This window comes from Dipteris shenzhenensis, chromosome 15 (assembly GCF_047967505.1).
Source record: "Dipteris shenzhenensis isolate YYH24624 ecotype China chromosome 15, Dip_SZ_1.0, whole genome shotgun sequence".
Classification (NCBI taxonomy): Eukaryota; Viridiplantae; Streptophyta; class Polypodiopsida; order Gleicheniales; family Dipteridaceae; genus Dipteris; species Dipteris shenzhenensis.
In genome coordinates this window covers 19,466,028-19,479,354 of record NC_141610.1, presented here as the reverse complement: position 1 = coordinate 19,479,354, position 13,327 = coordinate 19,466,028, and the positions used below count along the sequence as shown (strand labels likewise).

At 44.1% G+C, this 13,327-nt stretch overlaps 1 protein-coding gene across 7 annotated transcripts in view; it reads right to left on the bottom strand.

The window, feature by feature from the left end:
• The window catches only part of LOC147893506 (alpha-1,6-mannosyl-glycoprotein 2-beta-N-acetylglucosaminyltransferase), an 81,492-nt gene that overhangs the window by 23,402 nt on the left and 44,763 nt on the right, over positions 1-13,327 (bottom strand). For all 7 annotated transcript variants that reach the window (XM_087386135.1, XM_087386133.1, XM_087386134.1 and 4 more), the window contains one exon: positions 6,197-6,269. In XM_087386135.1, coding sequence (XP_087242261.1) covers positions 6,197-6,269 — 73 coding nt within the window. The remainder of the gene's footprint in view (positions 1-6,196; positions 6,270-13,327) is intronic.

The window sequence follows — 13,327 nt, the reverse complement described above, 5'->3', positions numbered from 1 at the left end:
TGCTTATGCAGAATATTTTTTTTCCCTACGGAACTCTCAGGATGATGCCAAGCATATAATGCATGGGTCTGCTGCTGGTTTGAAAGTTAATTTCAGTAAATCCAAACTCTTGTCCGTCCATGAGCATGCTTTGTATGTGTGAGAGCATATTTTTATACTATGGTCTACACCCACTGTTGGGTGCTGATGACGTCAATGGGGATGTCATAGTAGCTAGTCCCTACTATGCGTGATGGAGGTCATGATTTTCAACCTTACGAGTGACTATCATGAGATTGAAACTGCACTATTTGGTATGATGTTCCTGGATTCATCTAGGTATATGGATTTTACTAAAAATAGCACGCGCAGGCACCCGTGCACACACACACACATTTTCTTTTTGTAGATAAAATTTTGGAATTAAAAAAGCATTTACATTCATAGCTGTCCTAGAGTGGGACAGCTACTACTCACAACTAAAAGCAATAAAAAAAGACTAACAAATGGGCCAAAGGAAGGTCTCCAAAGGAATCAGCATCCTACAGAGACCGAAGCAAACAAGCTCGAAAGCATGGGAAGACATTCACTGAAGAGTGCTCATACAGTCGTATGGTAAGAGCACAATACAATGACCAAAGAACCTAATATCGATACCAAGAGAAGAAATGATCATACTCTAGGATAGAAGTAAATCTTCCAAACAACCAAAATTGCTTTTCAAAGGAAGTGGATGGACAGCGAGCTTGAAGCCCTATGATCAAATCAGAAAAAGAAATCCCATGCAGAAGCACAGGTCTAAAACAAATGCAAGACCGTCTCTCTTGCATGAGAGCAAGTGAGGCAAGATGCAATGCGCCCGGAGGCCAAGAAAGATCCCACAAGTAAAGCCCCAACCAAACATCGCCATAGGAAAACTCTTTGCTTTAGAGGAGTTTGTTACTCCAGATACGCCGAAGAGAAATTATCCACCAAGGAAGAGACTTAATCAGATGTCAAAAATGATTGCCATAATCCTGAATCCAAGGCCGTGGAAGCAAGAGGGGATATGCCCTCTTCGAAGAAAGATCCGCAAATGAAAAGGAGGAGTGACTTGGAGCCTCACGTTCAAACCGCCAATCCAGCAATAAGGGGAGAGTAGAAAATAGACGAGGGATAGGTTGAAGAGGCCGCAACAATGTAGTAATAATACGCCAAATAAGTCTGTGATGCAGTCCTAAGCAATATTGTATCCAGGCCTACCAAAAGGAAAGTGTATAACCACAATAATCCACAACATCTGCCACTATTCAAAAACCCCAATCAGTGTAGGAAATATGCATTGTGGGGCTGCAAGTGAGCCAAAGGAACAGGAAAGACCTGACTCAAGTGAAGATTCTGCAATCAAAGTGTGTTACCAAGATCTGGAGAATCTAGAAGCTGCTGCCAATCCTAACTCGGTAGAGAAGAGAAAAGACAGCCCGGAATACGAAAAAAGTGACCAAATATCACATCAAAAATAGCTGGAACTCCATGGCCAAAAGCATCCGTACGCAAAGAGATAAGTAAACAAGACAACATGAGGGTCCATGGCTGGCACTGGTAGGCAAGAGCGTAGCCTTGCAGGCGAGCAATGAGTGTGAAGATCAAGAATGTTTGAGCCCCCATCAAGCCTGGCAAACATACATAATTGCTTTTGAGAAGGCGGGCAGCTTTACGATCATGCTTGGTGTGTCAAAAGCATTCCATAACCTTAGTGATAAACTTTTAAAAATCCCGAGAAGACCAAGGGATAAGGAGCAAGTCAAACTACACATAAGCCACGAGAATAGATTGAACGATTCAAAGGTGAACATGAAGTGGCCAAGTAGATAACTTCCAATAATCTAACTTGCGGAAGAGCTTTTGCAACACTCATAGAGTCTCTCTTGTAACAGAGAAATATGCCATCCTATCGGATAGCCCAAATGACGCACCAGTTGACCAGAGGAGAGCACTACTCCAGGCCACAAGAAGACGCCGGGCCACCCACCTTGGGGTGTCCCTTTGGTCTGCGTGCTGCCTTTGCCAGCACTTCGTCTCAGTCTGCCTTTACTGGGATCCCTTTCCTGGTCGCAGTCAATTCCTGGGCCACCTGCCTCTTCTGTGCATTCTTCTGCCACCCTTTTGTCGCCATATCTCCCTCTTTTTGGTTGCTGCTCACTGCGTGTACGTGCATGTGTGCGTGCGCGCACTGGGTCGTGATATTTCTTTTGATATTATCGATCCAATAAGGGAATGTGCTAAGAATGCTGTTCTCATCTTTTTCCTAGATCAAATGCTAGTTGCAGCAGATGTGGGAAATTATTTGAAATGAACTTTGGGTGGATGCTTTGCTCAAAAAGTACAATATGCAGCCCGGGGGTTTTTTGAAGTCATTATGACAGATAAACATCACAAGCAATACTTCTAGAGCATTCTCCCCTTGATTATAGGCAACAGATGGTGCATGTATTACCTTGGTCTCCCTCATGAGACTATCTATCTTTGATTAGGCATCATTGCCTGGTTTGGGTTGACATTGTGGATTTCCCTCAATGCCTGGAAAAATTATTGCCAAAAATTGCAGCCTCATTACGCAAGGTGGTGTGTGCAGAATGGAACTCAAACAGATTTTCTGTATTGTGGGACACGGATGCCCCGACGCCAGATATTTAATTATTGTGAATAATGTGGCAATGGGCAATGCATTCTACAAGCTAAAATGGGATCTTTTTGAACTTGTTTTGAATGCAGGAAATGTGGTCACGTGGCTTTGCATAAGCTGCCTCCATAAGCTGCCTCCTAAAGCAATGCATGCTTCTGTGCAAAATAAGGATGCCCCTATGACTTCTAGACTCAAAAACAAAATCAATAAGCTGGTTAATGATGTCCAAGATAAAGGAAAGCCTAAGGTTCCTCTTGCTAGCAATCGTAATACTCAAATGCAAAAGCAAAGGACAAATCATTGAATGAAGTTTGGCAAACCCCGAGGAAATTTGTCTCAGCTAGGAGGACTCTTCCTCCTCGTACATGGACGGGTGCATCATCTAATGGGCACACCCCTGCTCAGAATTCTGGTATGGTCATCACTTGAAGTCATTGCGAGCCATACTTTGTTCCCAGAAGATGAAGATTTCCTCTAATCGCCTGGCCCTCAAGATCATGCATTCTGAGGTGGACATGCTAATCTTGACTACTATTTGGTATGTTATAGTCTGTACATATTTGTGAATCTGTATAACTGCAAATATATGTCGGGTTAAAAATTTGGATGGTACTTGGACCAATTCGCGGGCGCAACTTTGCTAAGGCATGTGTCAGTCACTTTGCTAAACAATTTGGGCACACTAATTCTCAGTCACATGTGATTATGTCAGCTCGGCACGAGTTTCTCCAGCATGTCCCATTCTGTCTCCGCAACAAGCTATGCAACTCAACTTCCTTTCAAGGATGAGAACTCGAAGATGCCATCAGAATGGTCTCACTGTGGAGTCTTTTCTACTTGGGATGCCAAAGCACATTTGTGCGAGTCATTTGTAGACTGGAGACCCATTACTCTCATGCATGTCATCTATAAGTTGGTTGCAAAGTTGCTAGTGGCTCGTATCAAGGGTTATCGACATGAGGATTGCATCCTACTCAGTATGGTTTTAATTCTGCTGACACATTACAGACAACATTGCCAATGCCTACGTAGGGATTGAATATGCAAAGCACACTAAGCAGGATGTTCTCTTAATATAGGTGGATATTGCTAAAGCTTTTGATACGATTCAATGGGATTTCATCTCAGAGACCATGAAATCTCTGAGATTTGGGGAAAAAACATGCAGCATGTTATTTAATGGTTGTATCAACACAGTAGCGCTCTTTTGTTCAGTACAGCAAGGCTGCCCTCTCAATGCTTTGTTTTCTGCCATAGCTACTCATCCTATGCTTCGCTATATGGCTATAGGTGCTTTGTGTGGTCTAGAGATACATGGCAAAAAGCCACTTTTTGCATAGGAATATGCTGATGATTCCTTTTTCTTGCTCCGAAATATGGAAAGGGAACTTTCGTGCATTATCCTTTTATGGGATGGCAGGTGGTCCACCAGTAAATTTTCAGAAATGTAATCTTCTCTCTCTCCATGTGAAATATTGGCAGCTGGTACATTGGTTACCCTTTGGGGTGGACAATCACTTGTTGCCACCGAATGGACTGGGTGCTTGGTAAGTTGAAGAAGAAATGGAATACTAGAAGTTGGCTACCTGGCCATTACATGTCCACTTTCGCATAGTCCAATCGATTATGGTGCCTCTACATCCAGTTTTATTTACCCTTGATGACTTTGCCAAGCAAGATATTTCTCGTTCCATGTCTAATATCATAGAGCTGTTCTGCCAGTCTCGTTATAGATGTAATGTCCTCAGGATGTCCTCAGGCTACTTTTGGTAGATCACCTCTGCTCTCCAAAAATGCATGGGGGGGATTGACTATTCTCATGCATATTTTGGCTCGCAAGAAAAAAATGATGCTGCAATTCATGCAAGGAGATCAGCCATGGGCATATATGCTGCAACATTTGATTCTATACTTCTCTTCACCAGCCTCGGTCACTCGCAACCCACCAAATGGGATTCTCTTCTAGGTCACATTGAAGGCAGGGTTAAGAGCTGCCCTTTTGTCAATCGCTTGCAAGCATATACTCTCTCACGGTTCACCTTAAATGGAATGGCAAAGATAATCTTGCAGGAAACGCTTTGCAGGCTGAGAGCCTTAAATGGAACGGCAGGGATAGTCTCACCTTAAATGGAATGGCAAGGATAGTCTTGCAGGAAACTCTATGCAAGCTGAGAGCCTTCATTGGTCTAAGGTGTTCACACCTCCCTTGGCTTTGCAAGAACCCCATAGTCCCTTTTTTTTGTCCAAAGGTATATGCCTGGTGGATGATTGGCTTAATGCTGCTGGTATGGTTATATCTTTTCTTGTAGCCGTATGCTTTGGGACAGAGTTATAGGCCCTTAGGATGCAAACCAAACAGCCTGAAGTGTTTGCCAAACTAGGGAAACGAGCCTGAAGATGTTACTGTAGCAAAAGCAAGAAATCATGGGATTCATGGCAATGCCAGAATAGATGAGGCATAGACTCCCGCAAGGACAAACAACAGCAACAAGTGGCAGGAGCAATATGTTGACGAGCCAAGATCTATCCAAATGGAAGAACACCAAACAAGACTCGCCACAAGAAAACTGTTGCAGAAGCGTCCTTGGCTAAATATCATTTCTTTTGGGCATCCCTAAGGCAATCGTTCTTTAACTACCATCCTTCATTCTTGTCATACAATGAAGAGTAGCAATACGATCAAGTTAAAATTGGGCACCCATGCGTACTTCTTACTCAAGTGTTTTACTTAAAGTGGTTTAAGAGCTGACAAACTACACCAGTTTATGCATCCTCAGTTTAAAAAGGTGCTACCAACCTTTTCCTGGAAAAAAAAAAGGGGCTACCATTACCATTGTCCACCACAAAGCTTCTAATTTTACTTAAAGCGCATATGAAAACATACGTCAATTGATAGGTTGTACTGGGCATAGCTGATGGAACTTGAAACCTCACCATAATAAGGGAGGCCAGCCCGCATATACCAAATCCGGATGCTTCATCTTTCAGAAATGCCTATCTACTTGATTGGAGCATGTTGTTTTGGACAAACCATTGCCCAAATACTAGCAATACACAAAATCTCTCTTTGAGACAACCCATGGGGCATTTGCATTAATACTCAATGCAGAGGCCAATATACAACTTCCAACACTAGATGCTTCAGTTATCAAAAGTGCCTACAGATTTGATTGGGATCCAGAGAGTACAATGTATAATCAAAGAAATCAAAGCGGTTAATCACTTTCTATATAGATCTTTCTCTCTCCAAACTCTTAAACAAGATCTGAAATTCAAACTTCTTCTTCCTTGTTCACATCCTTAATTAGTTCCGCACCAAATTGATGTACAGAATGCTATAACAAAAATGTCAATCAATGGCAACAATCTATAAGCAGTACAGCTCCAATTTAACCCATGGAGTCTAAAAACAGAAGCCACATTAATCATTTCCATTGATTATACTCAGTACATGAAAACGAGCTTTTAGTATCAACCATAACTGTCTAAAACTTCAAGCAATTGGCAATCAAATCGATGCCTACGGTTTGTTCTGCAATTGTCACAGCATACCTCATTATTCTCGCGTTCCAATTCTGCAGTAATGTCCTTCACCAAATCCTCACGACTTCCCAAAACCCACTCACTACAATAGAGAAAATACAAAACAGATATTTGTCAGTCCCATTTGCAGTAATGGTTATGTCTTCATTAACACTAATAATATGTCATCAGTACTTACAAAATGAATGAAGAACACCCAAAACGAAAATGAAGAATACCCAAAACAAACATACAAAGGTAAGAGATTACAAAATCAAGCATGGGGTCTTCATAATGCTTGCCCGATTTCTGGCTGACCACGTCCAATATGTTGGAACTGGAACATGGTATTCATTGGAGTATGGTGACAATTTGAGGTGATGTAGAGGCTATATGCCTATATGATGTGTGGAAAGGCGAAATGCATGTATGATGTTTGAAAAGGCTAATAATAGCCTTACTATAATGTAGGAAAAATCAGTTGAAAGCAGCGAGGTGGCAGCGAGGAGGCAGCTTATGCACAGTACTCCTAGGTACACTAGTTGTAAACGTCTTTTAAATATAAAAAGATGACCCTATCATGAATAATGCAAAGTCTATTGGTGTTCCTCTCTCTGCTCTTAAATAGTTGTTGCAGTAACAAAGAATTAGGACTAATCAAATCCCAACCATGGGTGTTAGACCGTAGTATAAATATATGCTCTCACACATACACATCACACATCCCCACACACACAAGCATCCATTTATACAAAGGTCTTGGTAATTAGTTTCCATCAACACTACGGAGGTGGAGGACACTCGACCCTTTCAAAGGCTAGCACTAAAGGAGCAAGCAATCAAATCGTAGTCCATATTGTTCCTCCCACTATACGCACAAATAGCATCAATAAGAATGCTCAGTTAGTAATATCCTATATGCATGGTTTGGGTCAATGAGAATGCTCACTTAGTAGTAGCCTATATGCACACATAGCATCAATAAGAATGCTCACATATCAGTATGCTATATCTGCTAGGGCTTGCTCCAAATCATTATGGACACCATAATCACTTGTAGCCGCTCAAATCTCTTCCACTCTGTCGCTGAGAGGTCACTCCTTCATAAAGGTGCTGTGTACATGGCAGTCGGCCTCACTATGGTGTCAAAAAGTCAGTCCTTCGTCTATAGGTCCTAAAAGTGCACCTGAAAGCACTGCCTCTCTACTCGGGCCAAAGGTCCCTATCCTTGCATGAGTCATGCTCTGGCCATGTGAAGACTACCCCAAGTATGTATAGGACTGCACTATCTCTACTGGCTCACCCTGGTAAGTGAATCGATGTCAGTCTAGTACAGCACGTGAGGTATTGCAGATCATAGCCTTAGTCTTCTCAAGGTTGACCTCCCCCTGTAAAACGCCGACTCCATCATCCGTCACCACTACCGCCTCTGACTCTAAGGGATACTCTAAAACTGTGCCAAAGGCCTGTCCTATGAAAGGGAGGATGGACTTGTATTCCCTTGGAGGCCCAGGGAAGCGGAGCATCACAGGAAAACAGGGGACATGGTGAGTCGAGTCCATGTCCTCCACCGTAGATCCGTGGTACCAAGGGATGAGATAAACCAAGTGAGGGCCCAGGAGAATGGGGCTCCTCTCCACAAGAGCCAGAGCAGTATATGGGGAGCCAAGCTGTAGAAGGAAAACTCCGGCTGTAGAAGGGAAACTCCGCGTCCATAGATAGTGACCTCATGAATGTGGTCACCATCTAGTGCCAAGCTGGCCTGGATCCAATCCCTGATCTGTCTCCTCGAAGGAGTGAGGCCAATGATCCTTCCTATCACTGCTCTGTCATGAAGAAGATTCACTGCTTGCTGAACCTGTTGCTTATCTGACGGTGAAAGAAGCACTTTGACAGCTGTGGGTATCAAGGGTGCTGCCATGGAGCCCCTCTAGCCGGACCAAGGGTCGCTATCAAAGAGCTGAGTCACTAGGATAAGCAATAAACTGCACCTCCCGCTGAATAGCGGAAATTGGGAAGAAGAGGGTGAAAAGAGAGGGAAGGAGAGCGCCCGTGAGGAAAAGGTCCGCTAGGAAAGCCACGAACACGCCACCGCCCAAGAAGAGCCTCTAGCAGAACTTTGGATAGGAGAAGACTTGGAGGTGGTTCATTAGAGGAAGGTTGAAAGGGAGCCTTGCAAAGAGGCTTGTACAAGCAAGCTCAACCTCTCAAAACCAGGATGGGAGTGGAAGGAACATGAGCTGTTTCAAGGCTCGAACTTCAACAAAGGACTGGCTGTAACTTCGAAAGAATGGCTAGCTGAACACTTTCGCCAGTCCCAGCACAAAAGGCGGTAGGGGGATAGGACGCTGAAGAAGGCCACTCGATGCGCTGATGGAAATGTTGGCTGGTCGACAGTCCATGGTGAGCTTAGGCACTGGAGCGGTACGAGGGGCACAAGACCTGTCTACACCCAGCCCTTGGAAGGGGGGCTGCTGTACGTGGCGGCCGCAGCTCGAGTGTTGTGGTGATAGACTTGCCTTTTACCCCAATGCAGCAAAGGCAAACGAGCTAGGGGCGGTCTTCAATCGTGGGAGCAACGTCTAGCTGCTGATCAAGGTCGCGGCTCGAGCATGCCCTTGAGAGACGAGCTGAACAGAGGCCACAACCCGTGCGGTGAGCTGTGGCGTCAATGTCACAAGAGGGGTGCCGCGGGCTCATCGCGCCCTCATCTTAGAGTCTTGGCGTAGTGGGCGGTTGACCAGCAGGCGGGGCAGAAGACCAGAGCAGGCTGGGGGGGCAAGGGGGGTGCAGCTTGCAGGGAAGGAGGACAAGGATCTTATGCTCTTGAACTTGTGGGGAGGTAGACTTAAACAGTCCCCTCTGCTATACCTCTTTTTGGTCCATCTTTGGGCTTAAACATTGCTAGTCCACTTACATGTTTGGTAAGCATCAATTATCATACCTGGTTAGCATTAACTTATCTGCTAAGTTGTCAAGGTCAGTTTGCAAGCAGCCACTTTTGTTAGAATTATTGTTATAATTTAGCAGTGACCAATGTAATGTAATAAGTAGGTTAGGGGCACTTTTCCCTCATTTAGAGGTTTTTCCCCCTAACCACAGTTAGTTCACTAACTACAGTTAGTGAAGGATAAGGTTTTGTCACTTAGACAAAACCTATCCCTCTCTTCAATTGTAACACACTCTTCTATTGCAACTATTGCTCTCCTGCTCTCACTCTCCCTCTACAACTCACATTTGGTATCAGAGCAGTGCTCCTTCCCGGACGTGCTCCCAGCTCCTTGCCCAAGCTCCTCCTGCAAGTCGAGCTGCCCAAGCTCCTCCTGCAAGTCGTCGCCGTATAGCCCCAGCCCGTACAGCTCCCCGTACCATTCCGTACAACTGCCCGTGAACAAGTCTGTACATGCATTGTTGGTTGTTCCGTACGTCCGTACCACGCCCAACTGCCCTATGCCATCCGCACGCTTGTCCATACCTGCACGCATCGACAGAGCCATCCGTACCTGCACGCGATCCATACATACGTACGGATTTGAAGCGGCGCCCGTACACTACTCCGTTTGTACTCTGTACTACAGAGTAGCGTCGTCCGCATAGGTCGCCGTCCGTACAACCGTACGGCTAAGTCCGTACAGGTCGCCGTACATCTGTACAGTTCCATACATCCGTACAGATCCGTACACAGGAGGGTACCGTCCGTACAGCAAGGGAGCTACTCATCGGTAAATTAAATTCGAGGCAGATTTTTGCTTTGCAGCCCATTTTGTGGGAAAATTTGGACACATTTTGTGTATTGGAAATTTTGTCAAATTTGGGGCTTTTGCATTTGTTGCAGAGATTGCAAAAATTTGGGGCTTTTGCAATCACACTGCAATTTTGCAGTGAAATTTGGGGCTTTTGCAGGCAGAGAGCAATTTGTGCAACATTTGGGGTTTTCAGTCCATTTGCCCCTTTTTGGTTGCAATTTCAAGCCACAAATTGGGGCTTTTGTGTTGGGAGAGCAATTTTGCAGGTTTCAGTTCACACTGCCCATTCTGTAAGTGTTTTGAAGCACTTTTGGCAGGTTTTGGGAGAGATTGGATGCTCTGGCAGATTTCTGACAGAGACATTACACAGATTTGAGTTGCATTTTTAGCCAGTGTTTGGCTGTATTTTTTTGGGAATTGTGCACTCCATTCCCAGCAAGGGGATTCAGATTTTGCATTTGCTGTATTTTCTTTCTCAGACATGGCCCAACAAAATCAGAATGATTTCCAGTTCAGTGGTCTCTCACAAGAGGATAAGTTGGATGGTACCAACTACTCCCTCTGGAGTTTTATGGCACGCAATATTCTGATTTCCCGTAATTTGTGGGACTATGTAAATGGGGATGAGATCCGGCCAGCAAATGTGGCACCTAATACCCCTCCCCAGCAAGGAGGAGGCAGAGGTCGTGCACAGGGTACAGCTGCAGAGCACAAGTTATTGGTGCAGTTATACCTACCACTCCAGAGCAAAAGAGATCGGATTCACGTGATGCTTTAGCTTTGTCGTGTATTTCTCTTTCAGTGAAAAGATTCATCATTCCGCATATCCGGTCGTGTAAGCCCTCAAAGGCAGCATGGGATATTTTGGAGAGCATGTATGCAGCTCAGAATGATGCCCGGGTGTCTTTTCTGAAAAGAGAATTGTCTCATACACATATGGAAGAGGGTGACTCCATGTCAGTGCACCTCACAAAGTTACAGGATTTACGAGAGCAATTGCTGAATATTGATGAGATCATTCCTGATTCAGAGATGATTACCACTACTCTGAATTCTCTTCCAGAGTCTTATCTCAGCTTTCATACCTCGTTGAATTTGTCATTGAGGGGGGGTGCAAATCCTCTCAATCTTCACGAGTTGATAGGACTTCTGTTGCAGGAAGAGCAGACCAGGAAAAACATGGCTTCACGAGCAGGTGAACATGCCATGCTTTCAAAATTCAAGCCTAAAGTAAAGGGACAAGCAAAGACATCAGCAAATCAGCCTTCCATTGGTTCAGGACAGCCTTCTCAAAAGGCTAAGGGTGATGCAGGTAAGCCCAAGAAGAAGGGAATATGTCATTACTGCAAAAAGCCAGGTCACTACATTGGAGAATGCAAGAAAAGGCTTGCAAAAGAAAAGAAAAACATGTTTCAGATTCAGCTCCTCATGCATCTGACAATGAGCAAGCTACAGCCAACTTTGTGGAGCACGACTATGCCTTCTTGGCTTGCATTTCAGACTCTCAATTGGCTGCTCCAGATAGTATAGCCACTTGTAATGATGACTCTTATGCTTTTCTGACATGCAGTTATGATTCTTCCAAATATGCATCAGCTTTCAGTGTCAATGAGACACAAAATACATGGTATTTTGATAGCGGTGCCTCAAAGCATATCACTTCCAGGAAGTATCTTTTCACATCTCTGCATCCACCTCCCGTTGGTAAAAAGGTCACATGTGCCAACAACTCCTCCTATTCAGTTCGTGGTACAGAAGAAGTTGAACTTACAGCCATTGATGGCTCAACATTCAAAATTTCTGATGTCTTGTATGTGCCTGGTATCACAAAAAATCTACTTTCAGTGTCCACTCTTAACAGAGCTGGATTTCACGTCATTTTTGAAGATGACAAGTGTGCAGTCCATGACAGAGAGAATGACTATGCCTTGAGATTGTCTGGCACTTTGTTACATGGTCTTTTTCAGCTTGACATGTATGAGAAAAGACCAGCACATGCTCTTGCAGTTTCCACTCCTACTAATGCTATGCAGAATGCGGAGTTATGGCATGCCAGATATGGACACATGCATTATGGCAGCTTGATGACACTTCAAAAACATGCTATGGTTGATGCATTGCCTACTCTTGAAACACCTCCTCCACATGCCTGTGAAGGGTGCATTCTTGGTAAAATGCACAGATTTCCTTTCAAGAAGGATGGATTAGTAAAAGCTGTTCGAAAATTACAGCTTATCCATAGTGATGTCTGTGGTCCCATGAGGACTCCATCATTGGGTGGTCATCTTTACTTTGTCACTTTTATAGATGACTGCTCCAACTACACTTGGGTTTATGGGCTGAAACGCAAATCAGAAGTGTTTATGGTTTTCAAACACTTTACAGCCATGGTTGAAAATGAATCAGGACTCAAGATACAGACATTACGCACAGATAGAGGAGGGGGGTATTTGTCTGCAGATTTTGATGCATTAGGGCATTGCACATCAGCTTACAGTGAGGCTAACTCCTCATCAAAATGGCAAAGCTGAGAGGAAAAATCGTACTCTTATGGAGATGGATAGATGCATGCTAAAAAGCAAAAAATTGCCTCACAAATTTTGGCTTAAAGGTCTCATGTGTGCCAATTATGTTTTAAATCAGGCTCCCACAAAAGCTTTGAAGACCAAGACTCCCTATGAAGTTTGGCAAGGGAGAAAGCCTTCTGTGGATCATTTTCGTGTTTTTGGATGCCTTGCATATGCTCATGTGCCCGTTGAGTTTCGGCATAAGTTGTCTAAAAAGGCAATCAAAAGCATTTTTGTTGGGTACAGTGCAAAGAGCAAGGGCTACCATCTCTACAATCCTGTCACACGCAAGATTATTGTCAGTAGAGATGTTATATTTTCAGAAAATTCAGCTCATACTCAAGCTGAATTTGATTTGCCTACTTCTTCCGATGATGTCTTTGAGGGATTACTACCCATTGCCTTGGGTTCCCCTGCTGATATATCTGATGCAAATCAAAATTTTCAGATACCTCCACATGCTCCAATTCAGCCACAGGATGTCTTACCACCTCCACAAGCAGTGGAAGAGGTTGTTCAGCAAGAAATTGCAGATATACATGCAGCAAAAACAATCCCAAATTGGCTGTTACAAACTCTCAGGGAGAGTAAAATTGATGCTCCATTACCTAGAACTCGGAGTGCAGTAAGGCATGGGGGGGGAGCTCTTTCGGTTGAATTAGCTTATGCAGGTACTCTTCTTGATGAGGAGGAGCCTGAGACATTTGAAGAGGCACAGGATAATGTGCATTGGATGAATGCCATACACGATGAGTTGCAGTCCATTCAGAAAAATCACACATGGGAAGTTGTCGATTTGCCACTAGGTATACGGTGGGTTTTCAAAGTTAAAAGAAAGCCAAATGGGA